Source organism: Quercus lobata, chromosome 5 (assembly GCF_001633185.2).
Source record: "Quercus lobata isolate SW786 chromosome 5, ValleyOak3.0 Primary Assembly, whole genome shotgun sequence".
Taxonomy (NCBI): domain Eukaryota; kingdom Viridiplantae; phylum Streptophyta; class Magnoliopsida; order Fagales; family Fagaceae; genus Quercus; species Quercus lobata.
This window is the reverse complement of record NC_044908.1, coordinates 41,631,429-41,644,767: the sequence shown is the minus strand read 5'-3', so window position 1 is coordinate 41,644,767 and position 13,339 is coordinate 41,631,429. Positions and strand designations below refer to the sequence as shown.

General features: G+C 35.8%; 1 protein-coding gene across 3 annotated transcripts; it reads left to right on the top strand.

The window, feature by feature from the left end:
- The first annotated feature begins 4,286 nt into the window (after window positions 1-4,286).
- Window positions 4,287-12,596, top strand: LOC115992357 (mitochondrial arginine transporter BAC1). 3 transcript variants are annotated; one of them, XM_031116536.1, is made up of 9 exons: window positions 4,297-4,647; window positions 6,424-6,513; window positions 10,765-10,866; window positions 11,021-11,125; window positions 11,219-11,317; window positions 11,387-11,575; window positions 11,696-11,794; window positions 11,957-12,087; window positions 12,179-12,596. In XM_031116536.1, the coding sequence occupies exons 1-9, from the start codon at window positions 4,555-4,557 to the stop codon at window positions 12,240-12,242; spliced, it is 972 nt and encodes a 323-aa protein (XP_030972396.1). In that variant the 5' UTR covers window positions 4,297-4,554; the 3' UTR covers window positions 12,243-12,596. The 3 variants fall into 3 exon arrangements, 2 of the variants coding, with proteins under 2 accessions (XP_030972396.1, XP_030972398.1); XM_031116538.1 differs by having other exon boundaries at window positions 11,957-12,195; XR_004092486.1 differs by having other exon boundaries at window positions 4,287-4,647; window positions 11,021-11,317; window positions 11,394-11,575; window positions 11,957-12,195.
- Window positions 12,597-13,339: the final 743 nt, after the last annotated feature.

Here is a 13,339-nt window from a genome sequence, read left to right as displayed (position 1 = left end):
AAATAAAAGTCATTAATTTACTAATGTTTCTATTATACCCCTATTAATTTACTAATTCAATTTTCTGATAATTTTTTTTAAGGCTAGTTTTGGAAACTTATACATTTTTAAAAGGTAGACAAGACAATAAATGATGTTCCCTTAAAAAGTTTGACTTTTCAAACAGGGCAAAAAAAGTGGGGCAGAGGGAGTATTTTTTTTCTCACATTATCATCATAGTTATAGTTATATTTCAATAATAAAATATGGTTATTGGTTATGAGTTATGACTAACCTATAAGTACATGATTCGGCCCCCCCCAAGTGAAAAATCCTGGCTACGCCCCTGGCTTGAGCCTTGGTGGTCTGTGAGGTTCGACCTGTAGAGAATAGAGAGTTTGAGAGAGAGAGCAATAGATAGTAAGAGTTGCATAGATTTTTTATTTAAGGAGAGAGATGAATAAAATAATGAAAAATAAGTTTACATCCTATGTATAGTAGGTTTTATAAGAGTATTAGCATTGGTGGTGCCAAGAATTTAGCAATTTGGTACTACAAAAGCTACTTTATCTATTTTACCATTTCACTTTAGAAAACACCCAACATCATCAGTAGTTTTATTTTAGTATTCAACATAATAAAATAATATATCTACTACAATAAACAACAACCACCACCACCAATACAATAAAATAATATATCTTTTAATAAAATATTGTTTTTTTTTACCATCTTAGCTATAGTGCATAGCCATTTTTGGTTGTGCATTGTAGCTCAACAGCCAAAAAATATGGCTTTTGCTTCATTGATGCATCACACTTTTGTTAGAGCACTAGCATTCAGGGATGCCAAAAAAAAAAAAATTACATCCTTAAACACTGCTTTATCTATTTTACTAATTCATTTTACAACTCACCATACATCCCGGTTTTTATTTTTACATATAACTCAATAAAATAATATAAATTACCTAATAAAATAATAAAAAATATTATATAATGCAAGAAGAGAGAGAGAGAGAGTGTGAGTGATTAAAATATTATATTTTTGTTTACAACCCCATGAACAGTAAGAGCACTAGCATCCGAGGATGTATCTTAGTCTTTATTTTACATCCTCAAACACCACTTTATCTATTTTACTAACTCATTTTACAACTTACCCTTCATACCTGTTCTTATTTTTACATGCAACCTAATAAAATAATATAAACTACAAAACAAATACTATAAAAAAAAAAAAAAACTATTGATTTCTTTGTCATCTCTTCATTTCTCCTCAACAACCAAACTCACACTCAAACACCAACACTACCGAACCAACCACCTAGATACACCAAACCAACAAACAACAACACCACCACCACCACCATCACCTTTGAAACACCAAAACAAACCCCAAACCCATCATTGGAAAACCAAACTGAAATCCTAAATCCAAACCCAACCAAATCTGAACCCACAGAACAAATCATAGCCAAAATATCCATCACCTGCAACCAATCTCCACATTGATTCAACCCAAGCCAAAATACCCATCACCTGCAACCAATATCCACACCAATTCAACCGATTCAACCCGAGCCAAAATACCCATTGCCTGCAGCCGATTCAACCGAAGCCCTAACCAATTCAACCCAAGCCTTAACCGATTCAAGCCACGGCTCCACCATTCTCCACAACGACCACCATTGGAATTGAAACCCACATGAATGGAGAGGGAGAGACCACTAAAACCCAAACCCGATCTCAAACTCGATCTCCACCATGACCTATGACCAAACTTGATCTCCACTGTGACCCAAACTCGATCTCCACTGTAAAACCCAACCAACACCCAAATGACCACCACTGAAACCCACCACCAATCCGAACTCAACAACCACTGAAACAACCCACCACTTTAAACCCAATTACCACTAATTCAACCCAACCAAAAACAATCGAGAAAAAGACAGAGAAGAGAAGAGAGAGAAAAAAAAATCAAATATAGAGAGAAAAGGGAGAGACAGAGAAAGAGAGAGATAGACAAAGAAGAATGGAGATAAAAAAAGAGGGAGAATCAAAGAAGAGAGAAAAGAGAGAGAGAGAAAATAAAATATTAGATTTAAAGTTTACAACCTGTGAACAGTGGGTTGTATATATAGAAACTTATTGTTTAGGGATGGTATACTTTTTTACATATAGCAAACTAGATAGAGCATGTTTTTTTGAGGTTTTGGTTGTAAAATAGCAATTGAGGGGGTGTTTACACCTCCCAATGCTAGTGCTCTAAGAGCTCTAGCATTAGGAGTGTAAGAACCCCTCGGTTGCTATTTTAGCAACCCATAAGGCAGAAAGAAGCTACATCTGGGATGGGTTTTCATTTTTATTTTTTACCATACATGAACATTTGGTTCTTATATATGAGAACCAACTGTAGCTTAGGATGAAAAAAAAAATTATTATTTTATTAGCAAATATCTTATGGTGTTTAGAGGGAGGGGAGAGTTGTAATATTTTAGGGTGTAGTTATATTATTTTATTGTGTTGGTTTATATTATGTTATTGTGTTGGTTTATATTATGTTATTGTGTTGTATGTAAAAATAGAAACTAGGATGTTAGGTGAGTTATAAAATGAGATGGTTAGATAAAATAGGTTTTTACGGTGTAAAATAGAGATTGGTATGCATCCGTGGATGCTAGTGCTCTAAGGTTGCATATATGCAACCTTATTGTAATAATGATGGAAAACGTTTTGGGTTTGCATACCCGGATGGAGCATGGTTTTAAGGTTTTAGGAGGGAAAATAGCAATTGGGGGGTTTTTATACCCCCAATGCTAATGCTCTTATTTTTAGTTGCTAAATTTAGTATTTTATCTATTTGCCTCCACCAATACTAATGCTCTTATAAGAACTGACTATTCATAGTTGGTATATATTTTAAGAATCCACCTTGGGATGTGTGGTGTATTTGAGGCTGTGAGTTGCTAAAATAACAATTGGGGAGTTTTTACACCTCCAATGCTAGTGCTCTAATGAAGTTGGTAGACCTACTCAAAATAATCAAATTAGCCAAATAGCCCATAATCCTTCTAGGAATCTCAGACGAACCCCTAAAAACACCAAAAAAGAAACATAGTGTAGCATTACAGGCGGAGAGAAAGAGAGTTGTGTAACTCAACATTGTGATATGGACTTCCATAAAATAGTCCCAAATACCAGAGTAGTAGCGACTAGTAGTAGTAAGAGAGAGAGATGTTATACTTACGATTGCTTTTGTTTTATCCGAACTCGACCTGTTTACCAGGATTAATTCTTTGATAGCCCATAAAAAGTAGGGTTGTAAATGAACCAAGCTGTTCATAAACAATTTGGACTTGACTCGATAAAAAGCTTGTTCATGTTTGTTTGTTTATTAATAAGCCAAGCTTGAGCCTTAGTTTTATACTTGTTTAGTAAATAAGCCGAGCTCAAGCAAAAATATTTGTTCTTAAACAAGCTTGTGAGCTATAAGGCTCGATACAAAACAATCCGAGTATAGACTCATTTATAGGCTTGATATGTGTTTTCTAAATAAACTCATTATACATATCTTAATAATAACATGTCTCATATTGGACCACTACCATTTACCTTATTTTTTGACTTCTCTCTAAACTGATCAAGCACTAGTTTAGACTTTCATTATAAATATATATGTGTGTGTATATATATATATATATATATATTAAATTTATAAGTGGGCCACATATGGTCCTTCCTTATCCACCATCTAATGTAAAATTATGAAACTTGTTAATCCTTTCCTATTCACAGTGATTACAAAACAAGTCGTTTTCAAGTTCTTTTCCATCTAATGTGGATGTAAAAATTATATTTTAAACAATTGATGAAGCTATAGACAATGAAAGATGAATGGATGGATTTAATTTTGTAAAGTTGTAGTTTGAACAATGGCTAATTATAGGTGGGACTATAAGCATGATAAAATGAGTATGCTATCCTCTTATTTTTGTTTATTTGATTTTGGGAGATTTAAACATTTGATAATGTAATTTTGTTGGATCTCAAGCTCAAAAGCTTGATCTAAGCTCAAGTTTGAGCTTGATATTAAGATCAAGTCTGGCTTGACTAATGAACCAAGCCAAGCCAAGCTCAAACTTTTTGGCTTTCCCACGAGCTCAAACTTAAACAATATTTTAGGCTTGTCTCAAGCTTAAGCCAAACTTGAGTTTTTGTATTTTACTGACGAGCCAAACTTGAACATGCACTACTCGACAAAGCTCAACTCGTTTTTAACCCTAAATAAAAAGTAAAAGAGAACCTAGGCTTGGCGTAATGAAGTTAGTAGAACCACCTGAAATAAATCAAATTAGGCAATAGCCCATTATCCTTCTAAGAATCTCAGACGAACCCCTAAAAACCCACGTAATAAAAAACATAGTAGCATCAGAGGTGGAGAGAGAGATTTGTGTCGAGTGACATTGTGAGTCTGTGACATGGAATTCCATATAATAGTCCCAGTCAGTCCCATAGTTAGTGACTATTAGTAACTGAAAGTTTAGAGAGAGAGAGAGAGAGAGAGAGAGAGATGGCGGAGAGTTCCAGTTACAAGGAATATGTGGCAGGCTTAGTCGCCGGTGTGGCCACTGTCATCACGGGTCACCCTTTCGACACAGTTAAGGTAACTCTTATTATACAAATTATAAGCACATGTATGATGTATCTATTCAATCCCATGTTTCACTTTTAAAGATCCCATTGTTTTGTAATTTTAATGCATTTTTCTTTTCTGGGTGTCTAATTTTTCTGTAGAAGAAGTCGAATTGTGAGGAGTTTGAGTGAGTTTTGAGCCCAAGATTTTAATTTGGGAAAATCTTGTTTCTTTGTCTTTGTCTTTTTATTTTTATTTTTACAATTAATCAAATGAAAATTTAGATAGTGCAAGTTAACCTTACCTACAGATTGGATTCAGGATGGTATTAGTTTGTTTTGTGTTGGGTATGCACGTGTGAGGGAAGTTCCACGTTGAATAGTAATGACAAGAGTGAATGGTTGACATAAACATAGTTGGGCCAAACGCATAGGCGTAAGCTTTTGGGTTAAGTGGTATGTCTATACGTTATATTAACTACTCAATTGGAATACCCCGAAGTTGTTCTCTCCCCAAAAGTTTGAATTATATATCTTTTTAATCGCACATGTTAAAAAGGATCAGTTTGAAAATCTTGTTTCTTTGTCTTTGTTTTATTTTGTTTACGATTAATTAAATGGAATTCAGGTGAACCATACCTATAGAGGTGGGAGTTAGGTTGGTATCAGTTTGATTATTTTTGCTTAATGTATTGTTAAAAATGAGCTGTTTAAAAATTGGAAGAAGCAAAAGTTGACAATGAATCTTCATCAACAAGGAATCCTCTCTAGAATATAGAAATGACATGGATTGCAGTTTTACCAATATATTATATGCTATGACAGTAATTCTGATTATGTTTATTCTACCCATATTAGGCAATTTCATGTTTTGCTGTGAATTGCTGGAAACATAGTTGTTAGTTTCTGTGAAAGTTGGAAAATTTGAATACTACAGAATTCAAAGTGCTGTCACCCAAGCAAGTCCTAGCTACATTTCCACAATGCCCCAAAAGGGCTAGACAAGTTATGATTAGAGCTCCTTGTGGGGCTCAGCACATGCCTGCACAACACTCTTATATAATTCATCCAATCAAATTCACACAATTTGGGGTATCACATTAAGTTTTGTAATTAATAAGACAAGAGAGAGGAAGTCTATGTATGGATTTTGTATTCTATTAAGTGTCAAGAATTGAGCTTCCCGTAGCTTTATTAAAAGCTTTGGCAGTGCTTTGCTTCCCACTTCAAAGGGAGTTTTCATCCTGCATAGGAACTTGCAAAAACTAGAGTTACTACTTTTTTGTTTTTGGATAAGTGTGATAATAAGGGGTACTACTCAAATGGACCACAAATATAAAGAGTTTGAATGCGTGTATAAGGTGCGCAATGTGATTGCGAAGTAGTATAAATACAAAATTTCTTCATTGTCATGCAAACTATGAATTAAGACATCCTTTCTTCACCACAATGCATCAGAATCAGTGAATATTTTCCTGCTCAACAACTTAATGGTATCCAGAAATACTTTTCTTCTTATGAAAAATTGGTCAAGTGAATATCATATAGCGGCATTCTTGTGATCTACATTTTGTTTCAGCTGTCTTTTGGACAATTTTACCACAGTCAGGTTTCACTCTTTTGGTAAAGTAAAAGTTTCCCTTTATATGATTATTGATGAAATCAGCACATTATGGGCCTTTCTTGAAAGATGATCATTTGGGACTTGAAAATGATTGAATTTATTTAATCTGTTTGTATAGGTTTTTTTTTGTTCCAATAAAATTGCGTTCTTAAGCTTCACTTGTTTGTGTAATTCACATATTAGGTGAAGCTGCAAAAGCACAATACTGAAGCACATGGGGTTTCATACAGGAGTGGTTGGCATTGCACTACAAGAATACTGAAGACTGAAGGAGTATGGTTCTTGAATTTTTTCATTTTTGAGAGACAAGATTATCTCTTTTATTTTCTTTACCAATATTGAAGTATAATTTCATTAAATGGGGGGGGGGGGGGGTAGGATGAGGCTTCAGTACACAGGGAGTATACTATGGAGCTCTCAAACAAAGACAAAAATAAAGAAAAAAGAGTCAATAGAGAAACATGCTATCTAGAAAAGACAGCAAATCAGAACCACAGTCCAGGGAAGGAGAGAGAGCCTGGTTCCATGCATATTAGGTGTCCATTAATTGTGATTTAAGCTGGGCTATAGAAGAATATTTATTTTCAAAAACATGAGAATTCCTTTCTCTCCAAACAGTTCATATCAAATAAGAACCTATCCTTCTTAACTGGAAGCCCAGCCCAACATAGCAGTAAATCTGGGTGGCACCACCCATTTCCCACTCAGAAGACACCACATAAAACTCCATAGCTCTCTAGCCACCCAACAATGTAGAAATAATTGATTGATTGTCTCCCCATCCTACTTACACATGGCACACCAATCAGGAAGAACAATTCCCCATCACATTAAATTATCTGCTGTTATGAGCTTGCCTTTCACTATTACCCACATAAAGAAACCAACCTAGGGCTGAAATTTTGCTCTCCAAATAACTCACTAGGGGAAGGAGGAATCCCCACTTATTTGCAAAGCACGGTCATAAGTGCCAACTTCAAATTTCCGAGCCTTAAACAAACTCCAACTCATCCAATCCTCCTGATGTTGGAGTACAAATCATCCAAAAATGAATCCAAAGATTCTTATTCCCAATCATATGTAGCTCAAATAAAAATTGGGTATCAATGAAGGATACTGCCTGACATAGTCAAATAATCAGCCACCATTGCCTTTTTATCTCTAGTAATTTGAAAATTTTTCAGATAGCAATCCCTAAAAAACTCATCAGCCCATCAACAATCATGCCAAAAACTGAATTCTATCCCTATTCCTACCTCGTAGTTTACAAAATTTGTAAACGTGGCCCATCCCTTATATGTTTCCAAAGATTCACATCATAGGTCCCTCCCACAGGAGCTGTGCACCAACCATCCTGTGAAAGCCCATACTTAGTGGGAATTCTCCTACGCCATAGAAAATCTGTCTCCAATCCAAAACACTGAAGCCATTTCCCTAACAAGGTTTGATTGAAAACCATGAAACGTCTAATCCCTAAACCCCTGTCCTGAAAAGATAACATCACGAGTCCCAATTCACAAGGTGGAATTTAACCTCACCTGCCAAACCACCTCATAAGAAATCCCTCTAAAATTTTCTCCATACAGTAACCATGCTAACTAGGAGAGGGAACAAGGACATACAGTATGTAGTGAGATTTGAAAACGTACTTTTAGTTAGAGTAAGCCTTCCCCCTTTAGAGAGATTAATCTTTTTACATCATACTAACCGCTTCTCCATTCATTCAAGAATGCCATCTCAAATAGGTATTGCTTTGAATTGAGCTCTTAGAGGCAAACCCAAATATTTCGAAAGTAAGGTCTGCATTTTACACCCAAGGGTATCTGCTAGTGCTCCCATATTTGCAACCTCTCCCATCATTTTGGATTTACCCAGATTTATCTTCAACACTGAGTCTGCTTTGAAAAGCAAAAGAGTAAAGCGAAGATACCGCAATTTTTCTGGCCTTGCACAACACATAATGAGGGTATCATCTGTGAAAAGCGAGTGTAAAATCTTCATAACATAGGTGTTTGTCTTTATTGAAAACCTTGACAAGAAACCCCCTTCCTCTGCCCTGAAAAACATTCTACCTAGAGCTTCCATCACAAAAACAAAAAGGAGTGGAGGTAAAGGATCCCCATCATTGTAAACCCCTAGTGCTTGCAAAGAAGACACTTTGAGTCCCATTCACAAGCACCAAAAAATGGATTGTAGAAATACAAGGAAAAAATCTACTTCAACCCTCATTCACCAAAACCACATCTCAGTATATACAGTGGGAAGTCCCAATTCATATGATCATAAGCTTTTTTTAAGTCAAGTTTGTAGACCCCAGAAAGTCTTTCCCATAACCTACTCTTCAAGCATTTCTCTGCAGTCAAGAAAAAGTCTAGGATTTATCTCCCATGAATAAAAGCATTTTGTGTACTAGATATCAACTCTCCCATTACATTCATCAAACTGTTTGCAAGGACCTTAGCTAGAATTTTGTACACACTTCCGATGAGACTGATGGGTGTAAAATGCTCGACATTCATGGCCCCTACTTTTTTTTGTAGGAATAAGGGCTATAAATGTAGCATGCCGACTTTTCTTAAAACCACCACTTGCTTGGAAGTATTTGAAAAAAAGTTAAAATTTCATCCTTCACCACACTCCAGCGAGCCTGGAAAAAAGCCATTGTATAGCCGTTCGGACGTAGTGCCTTGTCCCCATTCAGACTTGTAAGGGCCTGGAAAATCTAAACCTCTTTAGAGGTTGCTCTAATTGAGTAGCTGATGCTAGATCTAGAGCACTAAAAGGTGAGCCATCCAATTGCAGCCTCCAAGTAGTCGACTTTGTGTGTAGCCCATTATAGTCCTCTACTATTTTTACCCTAAGCCTCCCCTGATTGTCAGTTATATTCCCCTCCACTTGAAATTGATCAATATGATTGTATCGTCTATGTGAATTGGCAACTGATGAAAAACTTTAGTATTGCGGTCACCTTCCTTTATCCAATTGCTCGTGATTTTTGGTCTCTAACTAATTTCTTCCATCAGAATGACTTTTTCTAGCTCTGCCTTAGAAGAATGAGTAAATACACAACAATTTTTACTATAGTTGAATTGGTAGGTTTTTATTGGTTCTCATTTGGGCCTACCACTAACATGACTTTATCATTTACCATAAACAACTTGCCACCTTGGTAAATGTGAAATATTTTTGAAAATCTTTGTGTCTCTAGAGTTATTGTAGCAGAATCTCTAACACTTCTCTCCTTTGTTGATTGCAGTCTGCCCTCCATATGACTGACCTACTAATAACTTCCACAAACACCTCCTTATAACCACTTAAATAGATCTTGCTTTAGCAATTTAAGCTTCTTAACTAAAATAAAACAGGGGCCTCTTCGTTATCTTGCCTGGACAGATTTCTGGTCTCTTTGGATTGGGAGGAGCATTTTAGTAATGTTTATCGTCTATATTATTGTTTGATCATTCCCCTATTATTTTGGATGGAGTTGGTATTAGAAGAGGCAAGAAGGCTTTTAGATTCGAAAATTTGTGGACCTTGTTATCATGACAATAATGGTCCTTGCCTAGACAAAATTAGCCATGGTTATTATCATATGTGTAATTTAGGTTGATGAATGTGAGGCGATTTCTTTGGTGATCCATCAATTAGAGTCCAAAAAGAAGGTTAATTCAATCTTAAGTTTCCATTGCATAAAGGACCTTATTATCTTGAATGCCATTGTGTTTATATAAATATTTAACCTTATATTTGCTTTGTGATATTCAAACTTATATTTAAAACCGAATTATACAAGGATAATTCACAGATTTACTTCTGAGTACTCATTGTCCACCCCCCTCTGCCCTCTTCTCCCCAAAATTTTTTAATTTTTTCTGTCTGCGTAGTTGGTCAGGTTTCACCTATTCTAGCTGTAACCTGCCACCTTCTAAAGTTCAACTAGTAGTTTGGGTCTAACTGGCTGGTTGAACATCATAAGAATTTGCATCAAAGCCTTTGGGCAGCTAGGGGCATTTGTGTAATGTGATCTCTTGCATTATGTCGGGAAATCTGGAAGTTGAGTACTCATCTAGTCTTTAAATTGTCAACTCAATACTAACATTAAGGTAGTTGAGAGTGAAGTCATTTGCATTTAAGCATCTGCAACCTCTCTCTATATTATGAATCAATATCCAAGTCTTTGAACAATTATCTGTAGTTGTTTATGATAGTAACATCAAGAACAAATTAGTGGACTGGTTATGTTTTATGGTCTGAAATGTGATCTATATCACACAAAATTCTCTTTCCTGTCCAGTTTATATAACAATATTGCCTATAATAATGCATAAAACCCAACATTTTAGGCATCGTGCCATCGCCAACTTGTAAATTGTTCTGAAATGACAATGTAGGATGTCTTTGCCCCCATCCCCTGCCTTTATTTAGAGAAAAGGAGAAAAGTGGGGGTGGGGGTGGTTGTATGATTTGAATTTTCCACATTTTTTTTTCCTACTTGAGAAACTAAGTGAAGTTTGTCTCTGACAGTTTAGAGGACTTTATAGAGGGGCAACACCATCTTTTGTTGGGGTGGCTTTTGAGAGTTCTCTCCTTTTTGGTGTTTATTCCCAAACAAAGCAGTCACTGCAGGTTTGTCTTTAATTTAGTCGGCTGAAATTATATTATTTGTGAAACAGTCACTATTAACTGATTTTGTGGATATAGTTCTTCTGAACGGTCTTGCATCTGTTATATAATTACTGAACAAATTGTTAAATTTTTCATTTTTTCTCTTATCATGAAGGGAGGTGTACAAAGTAGTTGCCCACAGCCCCAAGTGATTATTCCTTCTGCAGCTTTTGGGGGAGCTCTCATCAGTTTTGTGTTATGTCCATCAGAGCTGGTGAAGGTAAAGTGAATGGGAGGGTTTGTTTGTTGCAAGATTGTTTTCCATATTTGCTCTGTTGCTTCTGATGGTACCTTGTAACAATGAGCTTTTCAGTGTAGGATGCAAGTTCAAGGTGCTGACTCTTTGGTTCCAAAGTCAAGTAGATACAGTGGTCCCCTTGATTGTGCCCTTAAAACTGTAAAAACTGAAGGGGTGAGAAAATCATCTGCATTTAGCATCATTATGAATGTTCTGTTTTTAATCTGACATAACACCTTTCAGGTTACAGGCATTTTTCGTGGAGGTTTTACAACATTGCTAAGAGAATCTAGTGGCAATGCAGTCTTTTTTAGTATTTATGAGTATGTTCGTTATTACATGCATTCACAACTAAAAGCTGCTTCATCTGAAAACAGCCACTTGATTGACGCGGGAATTGGGATTTTGAGTGGTGGCCTTGGTGGTGTAGCTGTAAGCCTCTTGACAACTTCAGCATGTTTCTTATTAAAGTGTTATGTTTCACATATTTCAGTCTCTGATTCCACTAATTACCCATCATATCGTAAAAAACTTTTCCTGCCATTCTTTTAGTTTTGGTCTGCTGTTTTGCCCCTTGATGTGGCAAAAACCATAATACAGACTTCCCCAGATAAAAGCTCTTCAAGAAATCCGTTTCAAATCTTGAGCTCGGTAAGTCATCTCGATTACCTCCATTTCATGACTGTCATTAATGGCAGCCTTCTTCTATTATATCTGTTTACGAAATGGAAGAAAAGTAGATGGAAAAGCATTTTCTTGTTCCTTTTTTGGGTTCTTAGAAGAGAGGGAAGCTGAATGGGTCTTCTGTTGTAGATTTACAGGAGGGCTGGACTTAAAGGATGCTATACAGGTCTGGGTCCCACCATAGTTCGGGCATTTCCGGCCAATGCAGCAGCAATTGTTACCTGGGAGCTAGCAATGAAACTTTTAGGGATCAAGCATGAGTGAGGATGATGATATGTTCAATACCAAATGCTTTAATTCTCTTCCTATTCCTATAACACATCCACTCATGGCTGCTTGGCAACATTTCAGATCCAAAATACCTGAGAGGCTTGACCCTGGGACAGATGATATTGGATATAAAAGCTTCACTTGATTTTTTTGAAAGGGAGCTTCAGCATCATTTGATTTTTTAGTTGATTCTTTGTGTGGTTCGACTGACAAATGGGAACTGTTTGGAATTACTGAGATTTTTCTTGTCAGAGCCTCTTTGGCTTGGCCTTTTTTCTTTTAAAGATGTAGGATGGATTGCGAGATACTATTAGACTGGTTGAAGATGTGGCTCAAGCATGTTCAGTTTGAGTTAGGTGAGCTTGGTCATTGAAAAAAACATTCATGAGAGTGATTGTAACTTGTATTCCTGATTGGTGGGTTTTTTTTTTTTTGGAAATGCTGGACAATCGGTACTAAGAAAATAAAAGTTTTATTTTATTTACTAGTGTGATGACCTCTCAAATTGGAAATTTCCAATTAATGCAGCAAAATATAGGTTGCAGCTAGCCTGTTTCTTGTGCTCTGGGATGGAGTGGTTTCTGGATTAGACTGATTATCCATTATATTTTGAACAAATAACCTGGTGATTGCAAAAAAGCTAGAAGCATTGAAACTTTATTTATTTTAGGGTGCCGTACCTGTGTTATAGCCATGTCATAATGATATCGCACTAGTCGTTTAATGTTATAATTTTTTAGAAATTGTTCGTGTTACCATATTATACCCGTAATCATATCCAGGCCCATACTCCCAAGCAAAAAAGTTGCTTGCTCCCTTCTTGTTGAGGGCCCAGTGATTGACAAATATATTTCTGCCCGTTCATATGATAAAATTTCCTTGTGACTGTTATTTATTTATTATTATTATTTTGAATGGCAAACCTGTAGCTTTTAAGTTATTTGAATACATCCCTCTTTTTTATGATAGGAATTAAATTATGAATTGGTTGCCTGCCATTACTATCTAATGTCAGAAGATTATTAGTTGAGTGGCAGATCCATGCATCTTGAAGCATAGAAAAAAACATAAGGCAAAAATCCAAATTATACAATTGAAGTGTGGGTGAACTGTCATTTTTATTTTTGAACTTTACCTTTTATCATTTTAGTCCTTGAACTTTTGGCGTACTAGTTAAATTGGCATTTTCGTTTATAAAACTGTCATTAAGTCCAATAAAATTTTGGCACAACATATTGTGAT